The sequence below is a fragment of the Danio rerio genome, chromosome 12 (assembly GCF_049306965.1).
Source record: "Danio rerio strain Tuebingen ecotype United States chromosome 12, GRCz12tu, whole genome shotgun sequence".
Taxonomy (NCBI): Eukaryota; Metazoa; Chordata; class Actinopteri; order Cypriniformes; family Danionidae; genus Danio; species Danio rerio.
This window is the reverse complement of record NC_133187.1, coordinates 21,975,091-22,002,096: the sequence shown is the minus strand read 5'-3', so window position 1 is coordinate 22,002,096 and position 27,006 is coordinate 21,975,091. Positions and strand designations below refer to the sequence as shown.

The following is a 27,006-nucleotide window of genomic DNA, read 5'->3' as shown; positions in this document are numbered from 1 at the left end:
TGTAACTATAGTAAGTACACAAATCATGTACAACAAGGACACCTTAAAATAAAGTGTTACTTAAAATAATTTTATTTATAGTTGAACTATTCATTTAACATTAATATTTAATTCATAAAATATAAAATTTCTTGCTGTAAATTCAACAAGATATCCAAATTGTAAAAAAATTGTTTGTTTTTATAGAATACTGGAGTATTTATCTTTGCTCAATTTTATCTTTTTTTTTTTTTTTTTGTAGTCCATGTGCCCTTGTAATGTGTATTTACCACAGCTGTTGGACTCAATGAGGAGCTAATGGTTAATAATGCAGAATATGACTCGCTGTTTATGATTTTGCAGATCGTAGACCCGCTGGCTCGAGGTCGAGCGTTCCGTAATGTGGATGAGGTGGATGGTGTGAATGTACCTCAGACCCCCATCACCCCCTGCGCCGCTTCCCTGTGCTCCTTCACCAGCTCCCGCTCCGGCTTTAACCGGCCTCCCCGCAGACGCAAGCGTGAGTCTGTCGCCAAGATGGGCTTCAGAGCTGCTGCTGCTCTGGTCAAGGTAATGTGAGGCCATTTGTTAAGCATGTTGCATTAGAACTGTGCATTGATCTACAGCAGGGATGCTATAGATTTTAAAGTGCTGTTTACCAAAGCAAAGACATTTTTCTCAGGGTTTATTTCAGGTATTTTCTGTAACATATTTCTTCTGGAGAAAGTTTTATTGCTTTTACTTTGGCTGTAATTACAACAGAACTGAAAACTCAAATTGCTTTAAAACTAGTCAAGTGTGAGTTAACTATGACATAATTTTCTTTTTTTGTGTGTGAGCTATACCCTTAATTAAAATTTGAGACACAGCTACTTTTTTAATTACAAGTGTAGAAGAGGCCATACAGAGAAAAGCTGTGAAGGTTGTTAGAGCAACCGACTCCCATGCAGAAGGTTGCTGGTTCGATCCAAGCTCAGAGTGGGTTGCGTGGTGTAGGACCGGAGTGGGACTCCTTTTCAACCCTGGAACCCATATTAAAACAACGTCATTTCCAATTCAGTACTTTAACATTAACAGAACAGTTTAACAGTATCAAAATCTATGTTCTGTAAGAATATGTGCTTATAAATATCCAAACCTTGAAATAAAAAAATAACAAATAAATACAATTATATATTAAGCTAAATGTATAAAATAGGGCAGCACTGTAGTGTAGTGGGTAGCACAATTGCCTCACAGCAAGATGGTCTCTGGTTCAAGCCCTGGCTGAGACAGTTTGCATTTCGGTGTGGAGTGTGCATGTTCTCCCTATGTTGGCGTTGGTTTCCTTCGGGACAGTCCAAAGACATGTGGTATAGGTGAATCGGGTAAGCAAAATTTTCTGTAGTGAATGTGTGTGAATGAGTGTGTATGGATGTTTCCCAGTGATGGGTTGCAGCTGAAAGGGCATCCGCTGTGTAAAACATACAATATGCTGGATAAGTTGGCGGTTCATTCCACTGTGGCAACCCCAGAGTAATAAAGGTACTAAACCGAAAAGGAAATGAATTAATGTATAAAAATCAAGACTAAAATTAAATGTATTGAATTTTCTATTGACGCTATCAAGTCTTTTTTAAGGAAACAGCTGCTTTAAAACTTATGAATATTTTTCATAAATATGACGACATTAAAGGGTAGCTAAATCTTCAAACCAATTCTTTAAAGCATCACTACTGTATGTCCTTTTCTGCAATATCTGAATAAATATTCTGTGCAAAATTATTTACAGATATCCAGTCCTTAAACACAAGTAAAGAATAAAACAAGGATTTTTCATTCAGCAAGTTTAATATTCATTAATATTAATAATTTGAATTCTTATATTCACTCAATGACAATCCTACCTGCCCATTCTAGTGTGTTGGCTCATGACTGGTGCTTGGTAATGTTACGGGGCCTGGCTCTTCACTGTTAACAGCAAACTGGACAAGAGGCTTCTACTGCTGAAGAGCTACAGTACAAAAAAAAAAAAAAAACGCTCAGGACAACATCAACGGTGGTTTGCAGACATCGTTGTTTTGTACTGCTCCTAAATAGCTTAACGTTAACTTACCGGCCATTTCATCGTCTTCATGTGTTGTTGTACTCTCAGTGCCACTTTTTTACAACAAAAAATGTACTCTGGCATTTCTAATTCTGGGATTTTTAACGCCACCTTTGCACATTTTATTATCAGTTTTTCATCTCTCGTGTATCTCTTAACAAATATTTTGCTGATGAGCATGGTGCTGCTGTCTGGGGAGTCCAATTACAAATACTTCATCATTAACCTGCAGGCAGCACTCTGCTTATGGGGCTGCGAGAAAATAAATAATAGGAGTTGAGCTGCGGTAAAGTAATGAATAAAAAGACTGAGGCTATGGTCAAATAAATAAATAAAAAAGTGAGACTGCTGAGAGCGCAGGCAGATAGGGACACCGGCCCACCAGGAATACTTCTGGTCCTCCTGATTAGCCTCCGGGCCTGGTTACATTGGTTCCATGACGTAGATGGGAGTGAGGTTTACAGGGGTAAAGCGGGGATCTAGCGACAGACACTAGAGGCCAAGGTTTTTAGTTCCTTGTTAGAGCAACTGACTCCCATGCCGAAGGTGGCTGGTTCGACCCCAGATCAGAGTGGGTTGGGTGGTTGCATATCGGAGCCTTGAAACATCTGTCATCAGAATGTAAGCAGGGTTTAATTGTTTTTTAAATGTAAAACCTCCAAGCATAATTCCAAGAATTATGCTTGGAGTTGGAATTATGCTCCAAGAATAATTCCAGCATAAATACCAGAGAAAATAATGCATCCACTAATAGAAGAACCAGAACTAGAACAACATTGAGATTTGCAGGATGTATACGGTCTGCTTTATTAAGACAGAATTGAATAGCTCCAAATAAAGTGATTTCCGGGGGAAATCAGGCTCAGCTTTTATTATCATCTCTCAGACATGAACAAAACAAGTTCCCAGACAGGAACAAACAACAGGATAAAGCAACCCAATCATTTCAGACAATTGCGAGAAAAAAAAAATCACCTTTTGATTCACTCAATAATCATTCCTTAAAATTGTGAAATCTCCTCTGAGCTTGAGTGCCTCAATATGACGTGAATGCCACTGGAACAAGATCGTAATAAACCCAGCCATGGTGATTATCATAGATTACTTCGGAGGCTCACTTTGACGTCCTTGTAAAAGATTGTAATAAACAAATATTACCTCTCCCTCCCATAATCTGTTATGTAAATGTTTATCTCTGGCTTGACTTGTTGGCCCAGATTTGGCCCAGTTTCAGATGACCAGGCTATAGGTTGGGCACAACGCTAACAGATGGCAATGATAAATCCACTGGAATGTTCAGCTGTTAGTCTGAGAGAGAATATTCTAAAGCAGGTTGAGGTAATAATCCTCTGCTTGGCTCCGGAAACGCCGCAGCTGCATTGGAAATTGCATTTAATCTCTGCCATCATTTGTGATGTGTAGGTGATATCATATGATATAATATCACAGACCTTGGTGTTTGTTATATGAAGATTAGTTATAGTGTTAAGCTGGATGCTGTTGATGAGGATGATGGTGAAGATTATAATGGTCAGTGTTGGTGGTTTTAGGGTCGTTCTCTGCGGGACGGGGCTGTTCGCCGATTGCCGAGGCGCAGTTTTGCCGCTGCTAGTTTCCTGGATGAGGACACAGTGGATTTCCCTGATGAACTGGACACCTCTTTCTTCGCCAAGGTGAGACTGACTACAAAACCTGCTGTGGTTTACAGTACAGATCATTACAATGCTGCCACCCGGAGGTGTTATTGAGCTATTTTGTTGAAGTCATTGGATATTCTGATGAGCCATAAAGTATTTTAAAACTAAAATATAATATGAGCTACTGCATCATCAAGCTGTATATCAAATATAGACATGCTCCTGCCAAAACTTTGCTATTGTTTGGTTGTGGTTTTTTTTTGTGTTGTTTTATGTTTACCTTTGCATCATCTGTAACGGAATATATCTTTAATATACATATATATATTTTTAACATTAAAATATTTTTAACATTAGATATTTTTAACATTCTTGTCTAAAAAATTAATGCCTGAAATACAAACAATGTTTTAAACATAATGTAAATTTTTTTCCCTCTTTCAAAACATTTGAGTTTCACATATATAATTTTCTAAAATGTGTGTTCCCGAAACTCTTAAAAGTATTAAAGATAACCCTAATTAGATTTTAGATTCTGCTTCCAAACAAAATCTCCATTTTCAAGTCATAAAATTCCTTCCTTGGGATATTGAGATCGATGAGACTCAGTGTCCACATGGCCTGCATATAGTTTTGAAAACAGACTGTGTACAATTGAACAATTTGCTCAAGAAGTCATACTTAGATGTAAATATTGATGGTATTGAACCATGCAAATGAGGTTTACAAAACAGTTTTCAGTACATATCCATCCATGGCTTTTTAATATGTTGCCTTTCATCACTAATATTCGTTTGCCTTTAAAATACTAACAAAATCAAAAGTTTGACTTGAAACAAAGTGATCATATTCCTAAATTATCATGAAATATGTATACACTACCTGTCAAAAGTTTGGGGTCATTAGGATTTTTAAATGTTCACCTGTTTACCAAGGCTGCATTTATTTAATCAAATACAGAACAAATTGTGAAATGTTATTGTACTATAAAATAACTGTTCAAAAGTAGTTCATAATTTAATTTAATAAATTATTCCAGTGATTTTAAAGATGAATTTTCAGCTTCATTACTTCAGTCACAGAAATCCCTTTTATATTAATTAATATTATTATTAGTGGTGATAATTACTGGAGTAATAATTTCGTTTGAAACTACATTCAATAAGAAAATAGTTAATTAATTAATCAACTAATAACTAAACTAATATAATTTTAATAAATATTTAACAATTGAACCATTTTTTTACATTTAGTAAATGCCACATTGATGAACAGAATAATTTTTATATTTAAACAACTAGTAGTTTTAATATTAATTAAGATTCAGCCAGAAACATAAAGAAAGTAAAAGGTAATTAGCCATGTTGTCTATTTAGGATGGGGTTACCCATGAAGAGCTGTCCACATACACAGACGAGGTGTTTGAATCACCTTCTGAAGCTGCCATTAAAGAAACAGATGCCAGTCGAGCGGGAGATGAGCGGGACCTGACGGGGAGTGCCCTGGAGAAGACCGAGCTGGAGCGGAGCCATCTGATGCTGTCAGTTTATGATTATATTGTTAACATTTTAAGAAAGCTGGATATTTAAAAATCTAGGCTCATATTCACAAAACATTTTATCTTACATTCAGAGTTCTTCTAAATGACAGTAGCATTTTTCACCAAGAGTTTTTTCTTGAACTACTGTAGTGGGGGAAATAAGTATTGAAAGTGACAATTTTTCTCAGAAAACATATTTTTAAAAGTGCCAATGACTTGAAATTTTCACCAGATTTTAGTAACAACTAGGGCCAGACAGCATCTGCTGACATTTTTTTGCTATTTCTGCTGAGAATTTTGAAAAAAATATATATATAAATGCGGATTTATGCGGAATTATTTTGGGAGTATCATAACAAAAATTTTTATATATAAAATAAAAAATATTATCCTTTTAACTTGTATTTGATGTTTATGCAAATCCAATAGGATCCACTTATTTGGTAAACAAAGCAAGTCTCTCATATAATATATCTACTATAAGACTGAAAATATTACTTTACAAACTGTATTGTACATAAATCATACAAACATTTTCATTTTAATCAATAACATTACTGAATTGAATTTAAATCTAAATAAATATACATTTACACAAGTAAATCAATAGACTCAATGATGGGATACGTTTCTGCAGAAATTTGTGTGGGTCTAGTAACAGCCAAAGATATCCAAATATATTAAGTTATGGATATTAAAATGAAATGACGCAGGGGAAATGTATTAAACACATAAAGAAAGGGGGTGTAAATTCAGTGAAAGCCCAGACAGCAGCTGAAATCTCTCAGTAATTATTCAGCAACCCTCTGTCCCTTTTCATTCATTCATTCATTTTCTTGTCGGCTTAGTTCCTTGTTTTAATGCGGGGTCACCACAGCGGAATGAACCGCCAACTTATCCAGCAGGTTTTTATGCAGCGGATGCCCTTCCAGCCGCAACCCATCTCTGGGAAACATCCACACACACACACACACACACACACACACACACACACACACACTATGGACAATTTAGCCTACCCAATTCACCTCTACCACATGTCTTTGGACTGCGGGGGAAACCGGAGGATCCGGAGGAAACCCATGCAAACATGCAAACTTCTCACAAAAATGCCATCTGAGCCGAGGTTCAAACCAGCGGCTCAGCGACCTTCTTGCTGTGAGGCGACAGCACTATACTGTGCCTCTACATTGCCTGTCCCTTGTCATTGTAGATTAATATTCACTGCTTCAGTTCAACATCTACATTATCAGGATTATGAAGATGAAACCAGACATTTCAGCAAGACAATGGTCCAAAACACAGCCAAGGAAACTTTCAAATGGTTTCAGAGAAAGAAAATCAAGCTGTAGAATGGCTCAGCCAATCACCTGGCTTGAAGCCAATATAACATACAAATTAAAGATCAGGTTTGATAAACGAGACCCACAGAACCATCAAGACTTTTACACGCTGTTAAAGTCTGTTAAAAAAAAAAAAAAACTCACACCTGAGCAATTCATGTGACTTCATTCTTTTTATGAAAGGTGTCTTCAAACTGCTCAACAAATAAGCCTTTATATAAAGTATTAAATAAGTTACAGTATTTCAGTACTTTCTCCTTTTGTCATGTCATGTTTGTCATGTTATTACACATAACTAATTATTAATATCTAATTAATAACTTTTCTTCTGAAGCAAAGATAACAGATAGATGACAGTTTGTGGTTCGGTCTTAGCGGCTTAGGAGTTCTCTTTACTACTCTTGACCCTTCACAAATTTAGGAGCTAGATTTAATGATAAAATAATTGTTTAAAAAAGTTCAGTTTTACATTTAAGGACCGAGACCCCCATTCATTTGAATGATGTTCTTGTTAATCTGCTAATTATGAGCCTTAAAGTGATAGTTCACCTAAATATGACAGTTCTTTCATCATTTGCTTTTTCTCCACTTGTTGTTTGAGTTTCATTTATCTGTTGAACACACAGGAAGATATACTTAAGAGTGTTGGAAAAACTGGCCATTGACTTCCATAGTATTTTTTTGTTTGTACGTGTCAATGACTGCATTTTTTCCAACACTCTTCAGAATGTCTTGTTTTGTGTTTAACAGAAAGAAGAAATTAATTAACATTTAGAACCTGTTGAGTGAGGAAATTGGAAGAAAATGTTCATTTTTGGGAGAATTTGCCCTTTAATTCAATCTTATTGTGTATTTTTCAATTTTAAGTTTTAAAACATGAGTGTGAGTAAGTAATAAGAATTTTTATTTTACATATTGGGGTTGAGCTATCCCTTTAAGACCTTTTGTGAATACTAATTTCTGTATCTCTGCCTCTGTCTCAGGCCTCTGGAGAGGGGTTGGCGTAAAGCAAAGGATGGTGCTCTGGTTCAGCCTAAAGTGCGCTTACGGCAAGAGGTGGTGAGTGTGACTGGGCAGCGGCGTGGTCAGCGCATTACTGTGCCTGTTAAAAAACTCTTTGCTAAGGAAAAACGTCCTTATGGGCTTGGCATGGTGGGGAAACTGACCAACCGCACCTATCGCAAACGCATTGACAGCTATGTGAAGAAACAGATTGAAGACATGAACGACCACAGGTATTTACCACAGTGTTGCTGGAGCTCTTGCAGACGTTGACCATTGTAATAACGTCATATGTTTGGGCGCAATTCTACAATTTGCGATTGAATTAAAGGGATAGTTCACTCAAAAATTGAAAATGACTGTTTACTCACATTTAAGTGGTTCAAAACTTTTAAGATTTTCTATTGTCTGTTGAACACAAAACAACATATTCTGAAGAGTGTTGGAAAAAAGCATCCAATGACATCCATTATAGGAACAAAATATGCTATGAAAGTCAATGGCTGTTTTTTTTTAACAGAAGAAGAAACTCAAACAGGTTTGGAACAAGTAGAGAATGAGTACATTTAATTTTTGGGTGACCATTCCCTTTAATTCTAGATGTCTGTACAGTGTGATGAATTAGCATTTCATCCAACAGGCCTTTCTTCACATATTGGATCACCTTTGTTCATTTGTTGATTACCGTCTTGGCGGTTTCCATCTATGGCATTGCACCAGTGGGCTTTTCACAACATGAGACTGTTGATTCTGTAAGCCAAACTATGTTCATTTGGTTTTGTTTCAAACCAAGCTTGTGTTTAACTTCATATATAACCTGGTATGTCATCTGATTTTAGGTCTTACGAAACAAAGGAGTTTATGAGAATGTCAGATTCATGCAGCAAGAAAACTTCTGGGTTGGGCCAAGCTCGGTAAATATATCTAAAGCACTTAAAGTGATGGTTCAATCTAAAATTCAAACATAAAATTTTACCCTCAAGTGGTTCCTAACCTTTTTGAGTTTCTTTGTTCCTCTCCCCCTATCTTTCCTTTAGCAACCCAACCATTTTACAATTGATTTAATATTGCAATAAAGTTCCATAAAAGGAGACACGGTGGCTCAGTGTGGTTAGCACTGTCACATCACAGAAAGAAAGTTGCTGGTTTAAGTCCCTGCTGGGTCAGTTGGCATTTCTGTTTGGAGTTTGCTTGTTCTCACCGTGTTTGCATGGGTTTCCCCCACAGTCCAAAGACATGCGATTTCTCAGTACTTGGTTGCAGCTGGCAGAGCATCCGCTGTGTTAATCATGTGCTGGATAAGTTGGCGGTTCATTCCCCTGTGGCGATCCCTGATGAATAAAGGGGCTAAGCTGAAGGAAAATTTACTAAATGATAAAGTCCCATTAGAAAACATTAATCAGTGAATTAACTTGTGCAGAAATAACTAATTTACTGACTAATTAAGCATTTTTAAATGAGTATTATTTGTAATAATTAATATAGTTTTATTATTAACATAAAAAATTAAAAACTGTTTTATTAACCAGTTATGTTTATTAAAATAAGACTTTAAAAAAAATAGAAACACAATACATTTAATATCAAAGGAGGTATTGCAAAAAATAAAAAACATTTAAAAAAAACAAACAAACAATTTTTATATTTTTATTTTTGTCTTGGTATTTCCTGTGAAATTACATTTTAATTATTATTTTGCCCTAATACATTAATTTGGGTGTACTCGTTTTTGGACAGTGATGTTATTTATTTATTTTTTTTACATTTATTTATTTTATTTATTTATTTTATTTATTTATTTATTTTTTTTATTATTATTTTTAACAAAACATACAGGCTGAAAAAAACAATATAATGAATAAAATATAATTATATCACGGCGATGCGGTAGCGCAGTGGCTAGCACATTAACCTCACAGCAAGAAGGTCGCTGGTTCGAGCCTAGGTTGGGCCAGTTGGCTCAACTGAGGTGACCCTAGAATAATAATGGGACTAAGCTGAAAAGAAAATGAATGAAATATATCAATTCAACTACCCTCACCCCTCCCCTGTGGTCTCTTTACACTGGGGTATCCAATGAATAGAAGGTAACAGAAAAACAAAAGCAAAATACAGTATCAAGTATCAGTTATACAAATAAGGTATCATTCTGGATCCTGATCATTATTTTGTGGAATAAACATGGACATTTTGTCAGCAGCTGAAGTCCAGATCTTTAATGTATTCATTTGTACCAGGTTCACTCAAGCTGTGGATAATTTCAACATTATAATGTCCTGAAGTTGTACCAACCACTTCCATGTGTGCAAATTATGTAAAGGCAGGCAATGTTGGGTTAGTAGGTTTTTTTTTTTTGCAAAAGTTATGCCAGTCAGCCAAACAGCTTTTTGTAGCTTGGTAAGATTCAATGAATCACCGCTCAGTAATACAATGGAAGGATTTACCGGTACGGGATATTCAATGACTTTAGATTAGATAAGATAACAGAGACCTCATTACAAATTTTTGTACTTATACACATTCCCACATCATATGAAAAAAAGATCCAAGTTCTTGTCAGGACATTTATCACCGACTAAAGGAGGCATTGATATGATGTCTTTTGAGTCGGGTCCAGTAGGTTCTATGACAAAAGTTATAGTGAATGACTTGATGATTGGGATTTTTTGATGTTAAGTTTTTGTTGTAGTTGTTATATTTGTTGTAGTTTGGGCTTTAGTACTTACTAATTTAATGTGTATGCACAGATATATTATTATAAAGCATCTTATAGAAAATATGAATTTAAAAGTCATTAACATTAATATATTATATTGATAATTATATTAATTTACTAACTAATGATGTAATTAATTATATTATATAATAATATAATATAAAATATAATAATATTATATAATAATATAATAAATAATTATATATTATATTAATTTGTAAACTAATTTATGTATTATAACAATATCAATATAATAATATATAATAGAATTTTATATAATAATATAATATGATATATATTTTATAACAAAAAAATAAAATAAATACAATTTGAAATATCAATAAATAGTACAATAGTATACAGTAACTCTACAAATGACAAAATCTAACAGTTAGTTGTTTTTTGTGTCCTGCAGGAGGCGCTGATTCACTTGGGGGCGAAGTTTTCCCCCTGTATGCGACAGGATGAAGAGGTTCACCAGCTCATCCAGCAGAAAAAGGCCAGCGAAAAACACTCGGCCTGCTGCGTCCGCAATGACCAGTCCGGCTGCGTTCAGACCTCTCAGGAGGAGTGTTCAGTCAGTTCCTCCTTTCACATCACGTATGCACTTTATTATGTCCACTCCAGCTATATTTAACCAAACGTCCTTGTAATTTTCTCAGAGCACTCTGGCATTATGGGTAAAGTGGCCTCAGCACCCAAGTGCTCCAGTTCTAGGGGATAAAGTGCGTCAGTACGGCTCCGTGTGCCATCAAGACCCCAGGTACATTTATAATCCTCTTTATTTTCTTTTTTTAAGCTATCCTCATCTTCTATTGGATGACTATTTATTTTGTGTATTAATAATGTTAGGATTTGTCTGGAGCCTGCCTCTGTTTCTCCTCATGTGTGGCCTGATGACATCAGCAAGTGGCCGGTGAGTGTGAAACGGTGATCAGTATGACCATGCATTATGTACAGTGCCCAACAAGCAGTTTTTGCAAACATTTGTGCACCCCTCCTTGGTTGCATAATAATGTGCTCTTATGTTACAAGAGAAGATCGCAGTGAAATGCCATTCTGTTTCTAGAGAAAGCTAGATAATGTCATGTTTTTCAGACAGAAATACATAGTGTAGCAGTATTGAGATGTGTGAAACTAAATTGAAACTGAAAAAATAGGCTATGCAAAAGTTTAGGCACCCTCTCTTTTTAAGAGGATTTCAAAACCAGTAGTCACTTAATGCTGATTGATTACGACACAAAATTGATTTGAATGACTCAGTCTACCTTAACAATCCTAACAGAGGTGCAACCAATCGTGAAAAAGGATATTTAAGATAGCTGATTGCTAGTTGTGCTTCTCTTTATTGTGAACCAGAAAGTAGCAACATGGGAACCTCAAAAGAACTTCCTAATGTTCTAAAAACTAGGATAATTTACCAACATGAATTAGGAGAAGGATTTAAAAAGCTTCCACAAAGGTTCAAAGTCTCCACAGTCAGAAATATAGTAAGAAAATGGAAGGCCACAGGAACAGTTCTTGTGAAGGAAAATGTGCTAGACCAAGAAAAATAACTGAAAGGCAAAGGTGAAAAATGGTTAGAATGGTCACAGAGAAACCAAAGACCACCTTTAAAGAGCTCCAAGAACATCTTGCTGCTGATAATGTCATTGTAGATCATCCCACCATCCAGCACATCCTCACAAAGAACAGCTCAATGGAGGGTGATGCAGAAGAAGCCTTTTCTGCAGTCGTTTGAGGTATGCAAAGTCTCATCTGAACAAGCCTGAATCATTTAGGAAAAATATACTGTGGACTGATGTCACAACAATAGGAGCTTTGCATGACCTGAAAAGAACAAATCATTCCAGAAGTAAAACCTGCACCCTACTGTAAAATTTGGTGGAGGGTTCTAGAAACCTTGTCAGAGTTAAAGGCCGCACGGATTTCACCCAGTCACAACAGATTTTTAAGAACAATGTTCAGGAATCAGTCAAGGGTCTGAAGTTACAGCAGGGACCAAAAGCTCAGTTTTAGATCTACCAAGGAATTCATAATCAGAAACGATTCAGTTTTTTAGAATGGCCATCCTAGTCCCCAGACTTGAACATCATTAAAATTCTATGTATTTTTAAAAAAAAATTACTGTTCACGCTGTGCACCCATCCCACCAGACAGAACTGGTGAAATTGTGCAAAATGCCTTCAGCAAGACTTCAGGAACATATCCTTGACTATAAGAAGCATCTACAGGCTGTTACTTTAGCAAAAGGTGGCTGTACAAAAGATCATTTTTCTATTGGAGTGCCAAAATTTTTGCACCTGTCTATTTTTGTTATAACTTAAAATTTATTTAATCAACAGATGCAATGAAATTGATGTCAGAACTGAAATGGTGCTTTTTCCCTAGGGTATAACATAAATCCAAATGAGTTGAAAGGCAAGCAGACTATGGCTTGCAATTATGAAAATGATCAAGGGTGGCCAAACTTTTGCATAAAACTGTAAATGAGTACACAATTCACGGATGAGGCACTCACGGGTCTCTCCTTTAAATTAGTTTTTTCTATAGGATGCTTCACATTTATATATTTGTGCATATATTACATTAGATTAAATTCTATTCGTCAGTACCAAAGCTGAAATTGGAACTAATTTAACAAAACTGCTTAAGATAAGGGTTCAAGAATTAGCCCGCCTAAATTGATCTGTAAGGGGAATATATAAAAATTTAATGTTTTTTTTTTCTTACAATATTTAGTTCAAATTTAAATGTATTGTCTTTCTATTCCTATTGATGTTAGATGACCACACTCTTACAGAATTAAACCCTAATCCTAATTGTTTAATAAAGCTGATTTGTTCAAATGTAGCAAAATATAGTATCTTTATTCACTCTGAAATAGATAAAAAAATATTTATTTTCAAAATGGGCTGTACTCAATTATGCTGTGCACTGTAATTTTAGTGCTTCATTTATATGCTGTTATACTAGAGCTTGGCAGTATGGCCAATAATTTATCACAATTTTTTATATCAGTTTTTCAACAATTCTCATGGTAGATGTCAAATCTAAATGAAAGGCAGAATTTTGAGTGCAAGTTAAAGTTTCAAAGCATTGCTCACCCCAAAATTTACTTGCTATTTACTCAGTGGTTCCAAATCCTTTTGAGTTTCTTTATTCTGTTGAACATAAAAGTAGATATTGTGAAGAATGTTAGAAACCACTTACCACTTACTTCCAAAGTAAGAAAAACAAATACTATGGTAGTCAACGGTTATTTTAAAACGGTTGTTTTTAGAAATTTTTTTTTTAAATAACTTCTTTTGTGTTCAGCAGAAGAAAGAAACTCAAACAGGTTTGTGATGGGTAAGGAGGAAATTGTCATCAAATTCTATGAATACAGAGTTTGTATTTTTGGGTGATCTTGTTAAAATGTTCTGTTGTCAGAGCATGACGTTATGTTATCAGTTTATGCTCCGAAATAAATAGTACATGTAAAAATTGTATTTAAAGGGATAGTTTACCAAGAAGTGAAAATGTACTTGCCATTTAGTCACCCTCAAGAGGTTTCTCAAAACAAAAACACAAAATAAGATATTTTGAAGAATGTGGGAAACCGGTAACCATTCACATCCATCTAAACTATACATTTAAATATTCTGATTTTAATTTTTGTCAAATGAAACGCTCTCATCCTTAATGTCATGCATTTACAGTACATCATCATAATCTATATAGCTCCTCATTACAAGGTTGAAATGTAATTATGCGAATATATCTAAATACTAAATGACAGAGACATTTAAATTTGATTTTAGATTTGAATTTTAAGCATGATCCTCAAACAGGATAACAGATAAAGGCAACAAAAAGATTATATCAAAGCATGTGTTATCATTTTATGGACAGAAAATTATATTTTTAATAATTATTGTCATTTTTTTGTTTTGTCTCTGTCAGATATGCACCAGGTACAGCACAGGGAATCACACTAACCTGCCTCACATCGACTGCGTCATCACTGGTCGACCCTGCTGCATCGGAACGAAAGGAAGGTTAGGAAAACCTGCAGACACATTTATTCATGTTAACTTGATGGTATCATCTAAACTATGTAATAAAAAATAGACGTGTGCTTTTAATCAGACTACAGTTGCAGTACAGTAGAGTACAGTACATGTTAGGGCAGTGCAATATTGGAGAAAACTGACATTGCCATATTTAATTATTCTGCGATACATATTGCGATATTGAGCATACTTTCACTAGATGAAATGAATGGCTCTATTTGGAAATAATTCATAATTTCAGATTAATTGGGATTGTGTTTTGTAGTTTAGTGACAACAATAACAATTAACAAATTTAAAATATTCCTATATAGTCTACATTGTATAAATAGAATTAATCTTCCTTAAAGTTAAAAGCATTATAATTGATTGCCTGAATGTTTTAAACTGGCTTTAAAATGCCCACAGACCTTAAAAACAAACGCAAATAATAAACATGTTGGTTAACTTCAGTAAAATTTTGCAGTGAACATATGATTTCAACTGTGAAAAATACCAACTTGACATTGCAGATACTGCAATATCTGCGATATAACTACTGTGGACGGGCACATTGCCATATTGATGCTGAAACAATATAATGTGCAGCCCCTGTACATTATTAAATAAATACATTAACTAATATGAACTAATGGAACCTTATAATAAAGTGTTAACCCTGAAATTAAAAAAACTATAAAAAACAGATGTGCTGCCTAATATTTTTGTGAAAAAAAAAGTGATTCGAGATTTGTTGATAAACAGAAAGATCAGTGAAACAGCACTTACTGTACTTGAAGCAGCAGTGTATTGTTACATTATACTGTAAATGTGTTTGAAGTTTGAATACTCTCCTGCTGCCAACATTTTAGTTTTTTTGTCTGGAGTTTACAGATATTTTTCTGAAAATAGCATAGCGTATGAAATTCTTTTTTCAGTTTTGGTGTTTCCCAGCCGTTTCTGTCTTTTGATCAAAAATTCTAGACAAATAAACGTGTGCATTTCTTTAAATGAAAAATCTACTAAGCGCAAACTTTTGAGTAGTAGTTTTTGCAAAAACAACAACAACAACAACAGCAACAACAAAAATTATTTCCTAATTTTAAATGAGAACAATATGCCAGCAGGGACTGACAGAGGTCATATAGTAACAATATACATTAGTATAAGTGAGGGTGACAAAGCTGGTTATTGTTCTGCTGCGGGACAGCAAATGTTAAAAAACTTCAGACATGGGTGGAGAGTTACATTTTACAATTTTCTATTTGACATTTAACAATTAATCTTTGTAAATACTGATTTACTTCACATTTTTAAATTGCCAATTTATTGTTAATACAGTTTATATAATGTAAAGGAATACAAAATAAAATACAACTACAAAATATGAAAACTATAAATACAAATGATATGAAATATGCAATAATAAATCACATTTCCACTTTATCTTGTGTAGGTTAGTGTTTAACTTATACCAGAACTTAACTGCACACATACATCATTTTGCACAAATACATGTTTGCAGATACATGCTGCAGTGTCAATGATGTTAGTATACTTGTGTTGTCCAATAATTAGTTGTTTGTTTTGAGCCGTGTTACAGAATTTTCAGTGTCAAATGTCACTTAAATCTGGTGTCACAAACTTACTAGTTGTTTTTTAAGTTTCTTATTATTTTCTTTTATTCGGTTTAGCAATGCAAAAACTCAGAGAAAAAAACAACAGTGACAGTATCTTACAAAATGAAGAATTTTCTAATTAACTTAATTGAACTAAACACCCAAAAACATCATTATGCATATGTCGACTCCTCAGTTCGTTTGTCAGTCACTTTTAACGGTGCCACAGCACACTCCACCATATTCTGAAATTTTCAGTGGCACCTGACACAATCCGCTGTTAAATGCCTAAACTTCTAGTGACATATGTCACAATCCACTGGCACAGCTCCTGAAATCACATTCCACTAAACACAAATTGATATTGATATTGAACCTGTGTGTGTGTGTGTGTGTGTGTGTGTGTGTGTGTGTGTGTGTGTGTGTGTGTGTGTGCGTGTGCGTGTGCGTGTGTGTGTGTGTGTGTGTGTGTGTGTGTGCGTGCATGTGTGTATGTGTGTAAAATGAATGAATAATGAATGTAAACTATCAATTTATCATCTGAAACATACATTTTGACATAATTTTAAAAAAAGTATGTGTATGGATAATAAATCAGTTCAATATTCAATTTAGTAAAATTAACAAATCTACAAAAACATTTTTTAGTATATTTCATCAATTCACAACACAACTAAATATTGTGAGCAATTATTTGATGAGTTTTATATTTTGATAATGTTGTACATTTAGAGAGCATTGTAAAATTGTAAAAAGGTGCTTAATTATTCACTTGTGCATTGTTTATCATTTTAATGTACTCAATGTTTTGTTTAATTGAATATAAATCATTCAAATTTAAGTGTGATTTGCACAGGTGTGAGATTACATCGAGAGAGTACTGTGACTTCATGAAGGGATACTTCCATGAGGAGGCCACGCTCTGTTCACAGGTCAGTAAGCATTTCTTCCTCTTGAGTTGTGACATTTTGTATGCAAACACACACACACACACACACACACACACACACACACACACACACACACACACACACACACACACACACACACACACACACACACACACACACACACACACACACACACACAGCTATGGAAACGTAGGTATGGTAGGGGTTTGTAAAATGTCAATATTTGTGATGCTCTATAAATGACTGACAAAATTTTGGAAACAGTTTAGGCTTTGAACAGTTGGTCAAAATAAAATGTATTTTATTTTATTGTGCTTTAAAATCATGGTTATTCCACCAAATACTGGTTCTTTGCTCATATTAAGTTTAAATATTGGTGTTGTGTTGTTTAAAGTGAATAAAAACAAGACTGACAACATGGCACATTGTTACAAAAATGATTTTTTATTAGAAATTGGAAGAATTGTCATCAGTTGTTCACAAAATGGAGACTCAAACACATAAACATCAATTGTAAATTTTGAGAAACTGATCATTTTAAGGTCTAAAAATCTTATTTTTATTCGATTTTCCGCTGGTTTATAATGTGTGTCACTACAATGTGCAATCATGTAAAACACCAGCAGGGGGTGTAGAGATCTACATTTGTCCCAGTATCCATAATGTCAGTGTACAGACAAACCTTTAGCCATGAATTGTAATTTGTGTAATTACGGATAAAACTGATGATCTGTTCTCAGGTTCATTGCATGGATGATGTTTGTGGCCTCCTGCCTTTTCTGAACCCAGAGATCCCAGACCAGTTCTATCGACTCTGGCTATCTCTGTTTCTTCACGCCGGGTGAGTAGGAGGAAGCGTGATCCGTCACAGGGGGGCCTATTGTGAATTTCCCAATAAATTAAATGCAGTGTCAGATTACTGTCCTGACAAAGGTAAAGCCGTGTTTGATTGATAGAGAAAGTCTCTGTGTCTCTGCAGGATCCTGCACTGCCTGGTGTCTGTGTGCTTCCAGATGACCATTCTAAGGGATTTGGAGAAGCTGGCAGGCTGGCTGAGAATCTCTATCATCTATATCCTCAGCGGGATTACGGGCAACCTCGCCAGTGCCATCTTCTTACCGTACAGAGCAGAGGTATAGAAAGACCTAATGAGTCTGAATCAGGGATCATTGAGTGTCTTTGTTCAGTAATGGGATTATTTAACTAATTTGGACCCTAAAATTTTTAAAAGTTCAGTTCAGCCTTTCATAGGTCTTTAGGATATTGGCTGGATAATTCTTATAGACCACTTATTCTAAAACACCTCGATTATTATTAATCACTAAAAATGTTTTTTTTTATATTAAAAAATAAAAAATAGCACCAATGGATTAAGGGAAGTTTATTTATAAACTAATTTCGAGAGGATCACAGGCTTATGATTGCTTGTAGCTGGTCCCACATTATTTAATTTATGATTCTCCAATCAGATGATTCCTAATAAATACTCTAAGTTCCATATTACAGCCATCTTCGTTTTGAAGAATCCCCCATTCCACCCCTACTCCTCCTCCTTTCCTAGATGGGTGGCATGGTGGCCCAGTGGTTAGCACAGTTGCCCCACAGCTAGAACGTCACTGGTTCTAGTCCTTACCAAGCCAACCGACGTTTCTGTCCGGAGTTTACACGTTCACCCTGTGCTCACGTGGGTTTCAACAAATCAGCATGCTCCTAGTAAGTAGTTATCTCTTAAGAGCAATCCCTATCTGTTCATTAGCTACTACATCACGGGAGTTCTCGAGATCTACCCGAGCTCAAACTCCCCTCTCACCTTGCAAACAGGAGGGAGCCCCAGGCTCGAGGATTTTACAAGCTCAGAGCTCTCTCCCGGGACAGCATGCCAAACAAGCCCTATAATCAAACATCAGCTAAGTGTGAACTCTTGAAACCGAGCAAAAGTACTGTTACAAAGCTTTTTGAATTGTATTTGCATAATTTTAAAAACTCTACACTAAAATCCAAATTAACACACATACGCACTGTTTTACAATACAGAATTATTTTATTAAATACGATAATTAAAGAAACAATAATATTTAAGTATTTAACAATATTATTTAATAAATGGCACCTGCTAGTATTAAAAGCCCTATCACACTGTACACCTGGCGTAATAAGGCGCTAGACATGTTTGGTGCGATTTGTTGCTATTTTGAAACCAGCACAAGCCTTATTTTTACGTTTTGCAAAACATTGTTTAAATAGCAAATTCATTTGCGCCACTTCGTGGACTCATGGGCGTTTCGGTCTAAAATAGAGGTGTGTTAAGGCACATTGTTGTCGCTTTTTTGATGAACTAAAATACTGCCCCATTGACCATCTAAAAGCTGGTCTAAAGTCCAGCGCAGAGCCCATTAGTTATGCACCTATGTTAGCCCTAATGCTTACACATTGCTTAGTACACACAGGATGTACAGCAGTACACAAATAAATTAAAAAAATAAATTGGTATAATGTTATTATTATTAGCAGTATTACTTATTATATGCATATTTATATTTGTTTACTAAATACGAGTTTAGATTTGTCCTCCTGTCAGGTTTTGAAGAAGTTTGTGTCAATATATGGGACATAAGAATAAGACGTGTGTTTGCATATAACTTAGTATTTTGACCACACTTCGCTATTATAGTTCATTTATTCGTTTGCTGGAAATTAGAATCGAGAAATAGAAGTAGCTTTGAAACAAATCTTTGCGCTGCACAAACTAAATTAAATATGTTGACTAATGGATGTCTTCAATGGAGTGTGTAAAACACCGTTTCCTTATCCACAAAAGTAAAGGAGTAAAGTAGAGAGAAAGAGAAAGAGAAAGAGAAGTAAAGAGGCCGAATGGAGGAGACTCATTCTTTATCCTCGCATTGCAGATTGTTTGTTTAATGGATTTGGACACGCCCATAATGCTTTTGTGCCATGTGCTTTAGGTTTTGCGCCTAGATCATTATGATCAGTCTTGCTGATTTTAGGAGCATGAGATTAGATCGGTTTGATCAGAACATTCCGTGTGTCACAAGATCAGCTGCTAAATTTAAATCTGCTTGCGCTGAGCCCGAGAAAGATGTGCTTGTGATTTATTAAATAACATTAATTTTAGGTTTCAGACATTTAAAGCAGTATTCATGCTAGCAGAATATAACATTTATGGTTTGTAAAATAGAGGCTGATGTCTATGGAGATGGCAATAATAATTATATTTAAACATAATCGGAAGGTGTGTTTTATTCACCTGTGATTATTAAACTGTATAAACAATGAAATTCTTATTCTTACATATATTTGAGAATTGTAACATTAGCTATTTTACAACATATTTAGGATGTTTGTCAATTTGAAAAGTGAAAAAGTAACATCTTATTAAAATATATATTCATAAATCATATTCATAAATAAATCATCAGGGTTGCAGTGTGTTGCATGATAGACTTGTTGTGACACCATGGAAAGTTTAAAAAATGACACTTTTTACATAACTGGAGTTAATAAGATTTGAGTCCTGGCTGGACTGTTGGCATTTTTTGTGGAGTTTGCATCTGCTCCGCATAGTGGCGTGGGTTTCCTCTGGGTACTCCAGTTTCCCCCACAGTCTAAAGACATGCGCTAAGAGTGAATTGAGATAACTAAATTGACCATAGTGTATGAGGGAGTGTGAATGTTAGAGTGTATGAGTGTTTCCCAGGGTTATGTCTGGAAGGGCATCCACTGCATAAAATATATGCTGGAATAGTTGGTGGTTCGTACCACTGTGGCGAACCCTGTTAAATAAGGGACTAAGCTTAATCAAAATAATTGAATGAACTTAAGCAGGGTTCAAATTTAGACAGAATTAAAATTACAATATTTTTTGCTCTCAGTCATACTGTTTGCTCTGGATTAAATAATAAATTTATTAGATTATAGACTGACTGATCGATATACCCAAATTAAATTATAGGTTGTATTTGACCACTATAGAGACATGCATCACAGTCAGTGGTCAATTTCAAAAGAAGTATCCAAGGAAAGGCTCTGTAAATGTCATGAGCGATTAACTGCCGCTGTTGTCCCGGTGCATGGTGCAAAAAAAGTTCAAATATATAATATAATATATGTTATAAACATCTTTATAAATAAACTGCATATTTGAAGTCTAAACAACAACGTTCTCACGTTAAAAAAAACAGTAAGAATTAAAATGACATCAGCATTGTACAAGACGGAGTGAAATTGTGTTACAGATACTGGCAGAATAATGCATAATTAACTATATATACTGAATTGTCTATTCAGGCACATTTTTAAACTTTAAAACGCTATTATTTTTATTATATGTATATCCATCATCTTTTACCTGCTTCTCTGCTGTTAAAATGATTCATTTTATAAGTGTGCAAGTGCAAGTGATATACACATAATCTTTATCGATGATACCCATCATAATCTATGATGTCAGTTGAGCTACTGGAACGACGTTCAGATTAGCCTCAAACTTCACAGCAATACCTGAACGTCTAATGCATATGGCACATCAAACTGTCACACTGTAATAAGTTATATTATAAATAAATATATTTTTAAGTGTAACATATAGAAGTAATTTTTTTAATTGATCTAAAGGCTTACTTTTTACAACATATATAGCAGGAAGCAGACATATTTGACTAACCACCTTGTTCCAATGTCCCAGACTGAAAGAAATGATGTCTGCAAAATTGTTGCTAACAATTTATATGGGTTGAATTTAAACTAACAAATTAAATTTAGTAATTTTCAACGTAATTTGTTTGTTTAAATTCAGCCTAATTAAACTGTTTAAGACCATTTAACTTTAAAAAATCTGTAAATCCAATGAGTCATCTTTGAATGTTTTTTTTCAGTGCAGTTTATTTGAGGTGGTTCAGTGCAGAAATGTCTCTCTCAAGCCATAAAACGTTATTCCCTCTGCTTCTGATGCCAGGTGGGTCCGGCTGGCTCTCAGTTTGGCATCTTGGCCTGTCTGTTCGTGGAGCTGTTCCAGAGCTGGCAGATCTTGGCACGGCCATGGAGGGCCTTCACCAAGCTCTCATGTGTAGTGCTGTTCCTCTTCGCCTTTGGCCTGCTGCCCTGGATAGATAATTTCGCTCACATCTGTGGCTTCGTCTCGGGCTTCTTCCTGTCCTTCGCCTTCCTGCCCTACATCAGCTTCGGCCGCATGGACATGTACCGCAAACGTCTACAGATCCTCGTGGCACTTACCCTTTTTGTGGGCATCTTCTCCAGCTTCGTGGTACTCTTCTATGTTTATCCAGTTAAATGCGAGTGGTGTGAGTTTCTCACCTGCATCCCGCTGACGGACAAGTTTTGTGAGAAATACGACCTCAATGCTCACCTCCACTGAGGCCTTGCAGAAATAGGGCTGCGCTTGAAGGCATCTGGATGCCAACTCTTGACTCTTAAGCTTATATAAAATACTCTCTTTTTATACAATGTTGTTTCATACGGAAAGTTTTATTGTTTTTAATATTTCTCCGGCTCAGAGAGTCCACCCCAGGAGGGAAGAATAGCCAGTTGTGCCTTTTCATTGACTACCAGCTACTGCCATATCCGAGTCCTGTTAGATCAGAGCACTTTTGGAGCAAACCTGTGATGCATGTAGTGCTACTACTACAAAGGTTAAATTCGGTAGCGTTTTAGCTACCTGTTCAAAAGTAAGAGAACAAAATAAATTGTGACAAAATCACAAAGTTTGCTGTCATGTTTGGCTGTTTTTCCACTTTGGTCCCACTTTATCTTAAGTGTCACTTATAACTGTGAACTTACAAGGTAGATGTGTAAATAGTATATAACTACAGTGTATGTACACATTGGTACATAGTATTTACTTGTGTAATACTGGTGTAACTACACATGTAACAACACACTGAATAGTATGTGTAAGTTCATATGTGTAACAGGACATTAATAACACATTCTTTGGTAAACTACCCCTGTAATGTGAATTACTGATGTGAGTTTACCTTAAAACAACATATAAACACAAGGCATTTTTATATTTCTATATACAATTTGGCAGAAGTTTGCTGTTATTAAACAGTAACACAAAGGCTTAGATTTTATATACATACTACACAGTAATTTGTGACCATTTTACACAATATTTTGCGTGGACAGTTCCTGATGATTTACCCTGTAAATACACTGGTATCACAATGTGAAACTTTCTAATGCAGCATTAGTTCTGCCATTCTTATTCTAATACAGTGTTCAAAAGTACATGGTATGCAAATAGGTGTGGAAATGGAAAAACACCTGCAAGTATATTGTTGTTACACAATGCGCTTATATAATTCTTGTTACAGATGTGTTTAGTGTTGTTACCAATGTCCTGTTACACATTTGATCTTGTGCTCCAGTTTTCCCCACAGTCCAAAGACATGGGGATGACACAATGGCTCAGTGGTTAGCGCTGTTGCCTCACAGCAAGAAGGTCACTGGTTCAAACCTTCGGCTGGGTCAGTTGCCGTTTCTGCGTGGAGTTTGCATGTTCTCCCCGTGTTCGCTTGGGTTTCCCCACAGTCCAAAGACATGCGCTATGTGTATGTGTATGAATGAGTGTATAGGTTTCCCGGATCTGGGTTGCAGCTGGAAGGGCATCTGCTGTGTAAAACATATGCTGGATAAGTTGACGGTCATTGCGATGTGGTGATCCCTGTTGAATAAAGGGACTAAGCTGTAGGAAAATGAATGAATGAATGAATATAAAAACATCAAAACATATGAGATACCAGAGGTGGGACCAAGTCATTGTTTGGCAAGTCACAAGTAAGTCTCAATTCATTGCCCTCAAGTCCCGAGTCAAGTCCCGAGTCAAGACAGGCAAGTCCCGAGTCAAGTCCCAAGTCAAAGGCAACAAGTCTCAAGTCAAGTCCAAAGTCCTATAGTTTGATTTTCGAGTCTTTTCGAGTCTTTTTAACAGAAAAATGAACTGTAAACAGATTATGTATGGTTGTAAGATCTGTATTTATTAAACAAACCTTTTTTTATGAAAGAACATTGCTCAGATATATAAAAACACAAATGTAATTTTCTGAAAAAGTGCTAAACAGTGCTGCATCTTGTCTACATCTTGTCTACAGCACATTGCACAAGAACGAGTTCCACCACAATAGAGTCCATTTTGCCTCACATCACACAGAAATTGCAGGTCTACTGCTGTCTAGTTCATTAGTTTAGTTGTGCTATGTTATGTCTTCTGTGATCAACTTGTGATTAACTAAAACTACATAAACGACCTCAATGAGGCAGCAGTAGACCAACAACTCCTGTATGCTGCAAAGTAAAATTGAGTGAACTTGGTATTTTGTCAATTGAATCTCGTGTGTGCTGAAGAGATGAAGATGCAAATCTGTCTAGCAGCAATGTAAAATTGTGGCATATATTCTCAATGAAGTAGGCTACTTTATACAAAACTTAACGTTGTTTTCTTCACATAACAATGAAGAACTTTGCTCTCTACCTTGTGTGATGCTCGTGCACCGATTTCCTCTGTGGACAAAACTGCTTGCGAGCTCTGAAATATACGCTGCTCACGCGCAAATTTTCTCGCTCTCAAATATGCACTGCTCACGCACACATTTTCCTGCGTGCTCTCAGAGATTATATACAGAATTTGTGTCTTGTGTTTCCTCTTCCTTTCGTGCTTTTTGATATGATTTATATTGAGGCACTATTTATTAACAATAACCAAAATACTAAAATAGACTTACATATTCAATTTTTAATCTAATAAACCATAACATTTTGGCTGTATGTTTTATGATGAGATATTTCCAGTTTCAAACACTTAAAGACACAGAAAATAGAGGTTGGATGTAAAGAATGTATTTTGTTTTACAAACATTTATTAAACATTCAAAATGTTCACCATACTAATCAAATAAAAAACATTTAAACAAAAATATAACTAACGCAAGCAGAAATGTAACTGTGATAAAATTAAGGAAACCATCATCAACATTGATAAACCATATCAACATTTTGGAATAATCAATTTACCCGGAGGATCTCTGGAGAGCAAAAGCAGGAAAGGTTTGAGGTGCCAGTGTGGACAAAAGTCAAGCAAACGCAGTGAGACTGAATACGTGCACGAGAGACCAGCCAATCAGATTGAAGTACCTGCCCACTGGTGAACGTAATGTCAGAGCCAATCAGATTTTTCTTTCTTTTCATAAAGAATGGGGTTCAAATCCCACTTAGGCACTTGTAAACTATCATTTTAGACCATTTTGTCAAAAATCCCTACTGAAAAAAACAGCTTGAACCAGCCTAGGCTGGTTTTAGCTGGTCGACCAGGCTGGTTTTAGAGGGGTTTTGGCCATTTTCAGCCTAGTCTTAGCTGGTCAGGCTGGGAGATGACCAGCTTAAACCAGCTTGACCAGCCTAGCCAGGCTGGGAGCCCAGCCAAAACCAGCTATGTCCAGCTTAAACCAGGCTGGTCAAGCTGGTTTTAGCTGGATTTTGCTGGTCAGTTTCCAGCCTGACCAGCTAAGACCAGGCTGGAAATGGCTGGAAACCAGCCTAGAACTGACCAAAACCCCTCTAAAACCAGCCTGGTCGACCAGCTAAAGCCAGCTTACCAGCCTAGGCTGGTTTAAGCTGGATTTTTCTGCAGGGATATTGTAATGTTTAACAATTTATTAGAGCCACAAATTATCTAAAACTTGTTTTCATGTTTGAATAGGCAATAAATGTGCTAAATAAATTAAAATAGAAATACCCACAGTGAAACAGTTATATAAATTTAAATATTAGTTTAAATACATTCATAGTGGTTTTAAATATCTTTTAATATGTAAAGTAGAGTTCAAATTCAACAAACTGAATAAAACAAGTCTTCGTTTTTAGTTTATTTAAAAACAATTACAAATGGAGTAATTCAACTCACAATTAAATGATCTCATTGAGTGATGGAATAATAAAGGTAAAACTTTAATTGAATGATCAGTCAAGTGTTTTCCAATGAAATCTGTTAAAATAAGAGTCCTACAAAACAGGAACAAAGACACTCATGAAACAAAATGTGATTGTCAATTGTATTTTTTATTAGATGGTTGGTTTTAAGTACCTTAAAAATAGTAGATAAGCCTTAAATATAGAGGGGGAAATACAGAAAAACAAACAAACAGAAATTCAACAATATAGATGCATTACATTACAATCTCACAATAAAAATTTAATTAAAAACCATATAGAGGACTAAAATATTGCTAAGAGGCATAACATCAACAATAATACAAATACTTTTAAGGTTTTAAATATTAAATAAAATTAATAGTATCAATCCAAAATATGAAAAAGGTAACACTTTACAATAAGGTTGTATTAATTAATTAAGTTTATGTATGTACTAATGTGAACAAACAATGCAGTGAAGTACAGTTACAAATCATTACAGTATTCATTAATTAATGGAAATAAAATTATTGGTTAACCTTTGTTAAATCACAGTGCATTAACATTAATGTTAAGAAGCATACCTTTAAATTGTAATAATGCAATAGTAAATGTTAAACTATAATTAATAAAGGTTTAAAAGTATAGTTCATTATTAGTTCATGTTAGTACATAGATTAACTAAAAAAACCTTATTGCAAAATGTTACCAAAAAATAACAAAACACTTTTTTCACAGTTTTAAGAGCTTTAAAAATAAATTATATATATCTAGTTATTATGGCATGTAATTATTATTACTACTAATTAAATAGTTAGAAAATATTGTCAGAGGATGGGCAAAACACAAAAATAAAACTTAATATGCGCATTGACACAAACGACCAAGTGCAAAAACATAAATTACAGCCATGCTAATTCATAATTATGTGAAATAAATGACGAGAGGGTAAGTTTGGTTAAAAAAACTGAAGTTCATTGACTTATACACAACAGTAAAACAATGCTTTTGCACAACAGTAACACATTGCGAGTAGTAAAGTCTCTTACCTTTGACAGATGTTGTAAATCCGCTGAATAAAACAAAAGAAGCAGATCGCGGATGTGTTTATTTTACTCTCCGAGTCAGAATGAAAATGGCATCTTCAAATTTCCCGCTGGTGCAAAAACACGGAAGTGCGCCACAAAGCGCTAG

At 35.2% G+C, this 27,006-nt stretch overlaps 1 protein-coding gene across 3 annotated transcripts in view; it reads left to right on the top strand.

Moving 5' to 3' along the window:
- Nucleotides 1-22,615, top strand: part of rhbdf1b (rhomboid 5 homolog 1b (Drosophila)) — a 70,071-nt gene extending 47,456 nt beyond the window's left edge. For 2 of the 3 annotated variants that reach the window (XM_009306705.5, XM_021480300.3), the window contains 14 exons: nt 343-549; nt 3,616-3,738; nt 5,079-5,242; nt 7,569-7,820; nt 8,228-8,339; nt 8,427-8,501; nt 10,719-10,880; nt 10,966-11,066; nt 11,156-11,219; nt 14,249-14,343; nt 16,812-16,887; nt 17,607-17,707; nt 17,846-17,999; nt 21,839-22,615. In XM_009306705.5, the coding sequence (XP_009304980.2) occupies nt 343-549; nt 3,616-3,738; nt 5,079-5,242; nt 7,569-7,820; nt 8,228-8,339; nt 8,427-8,501; nt 10,719-10,880; nt 10,966-11,066; nt 11,156-11,219; nt 14,249-14,343; nt 16,812-16,887; nt 17,607-17,707; nt 17,846-17,999; nt 21,839-22,258 (2,106 nt within the window). In that variant the 3' untranslated portion in view covers nt 22,259-22,615. Of the gene's footprint in view, nt 1-342; nt 550-1,883; nt 2,548-2,694; nt 3,739-5,078; nt 5,243-7,568; nt 7,821-8,227; nt 8,340-8,426; nt 8,502-10,718; nt 10,881-10,965; nt 11,067-11,155; nt 11,220-14,248; nt 14,344-16,811; nt 16,888-17,606; nt 17,708-17,845; nt 18,000-21,838 lie in introns of those variants that run through there. The other variant, XM_073918419.1, reaches the window with a different exon arrangement.
- Nucleotides 22,616-27,006: the final 4,391 nt, after the last annotated feature.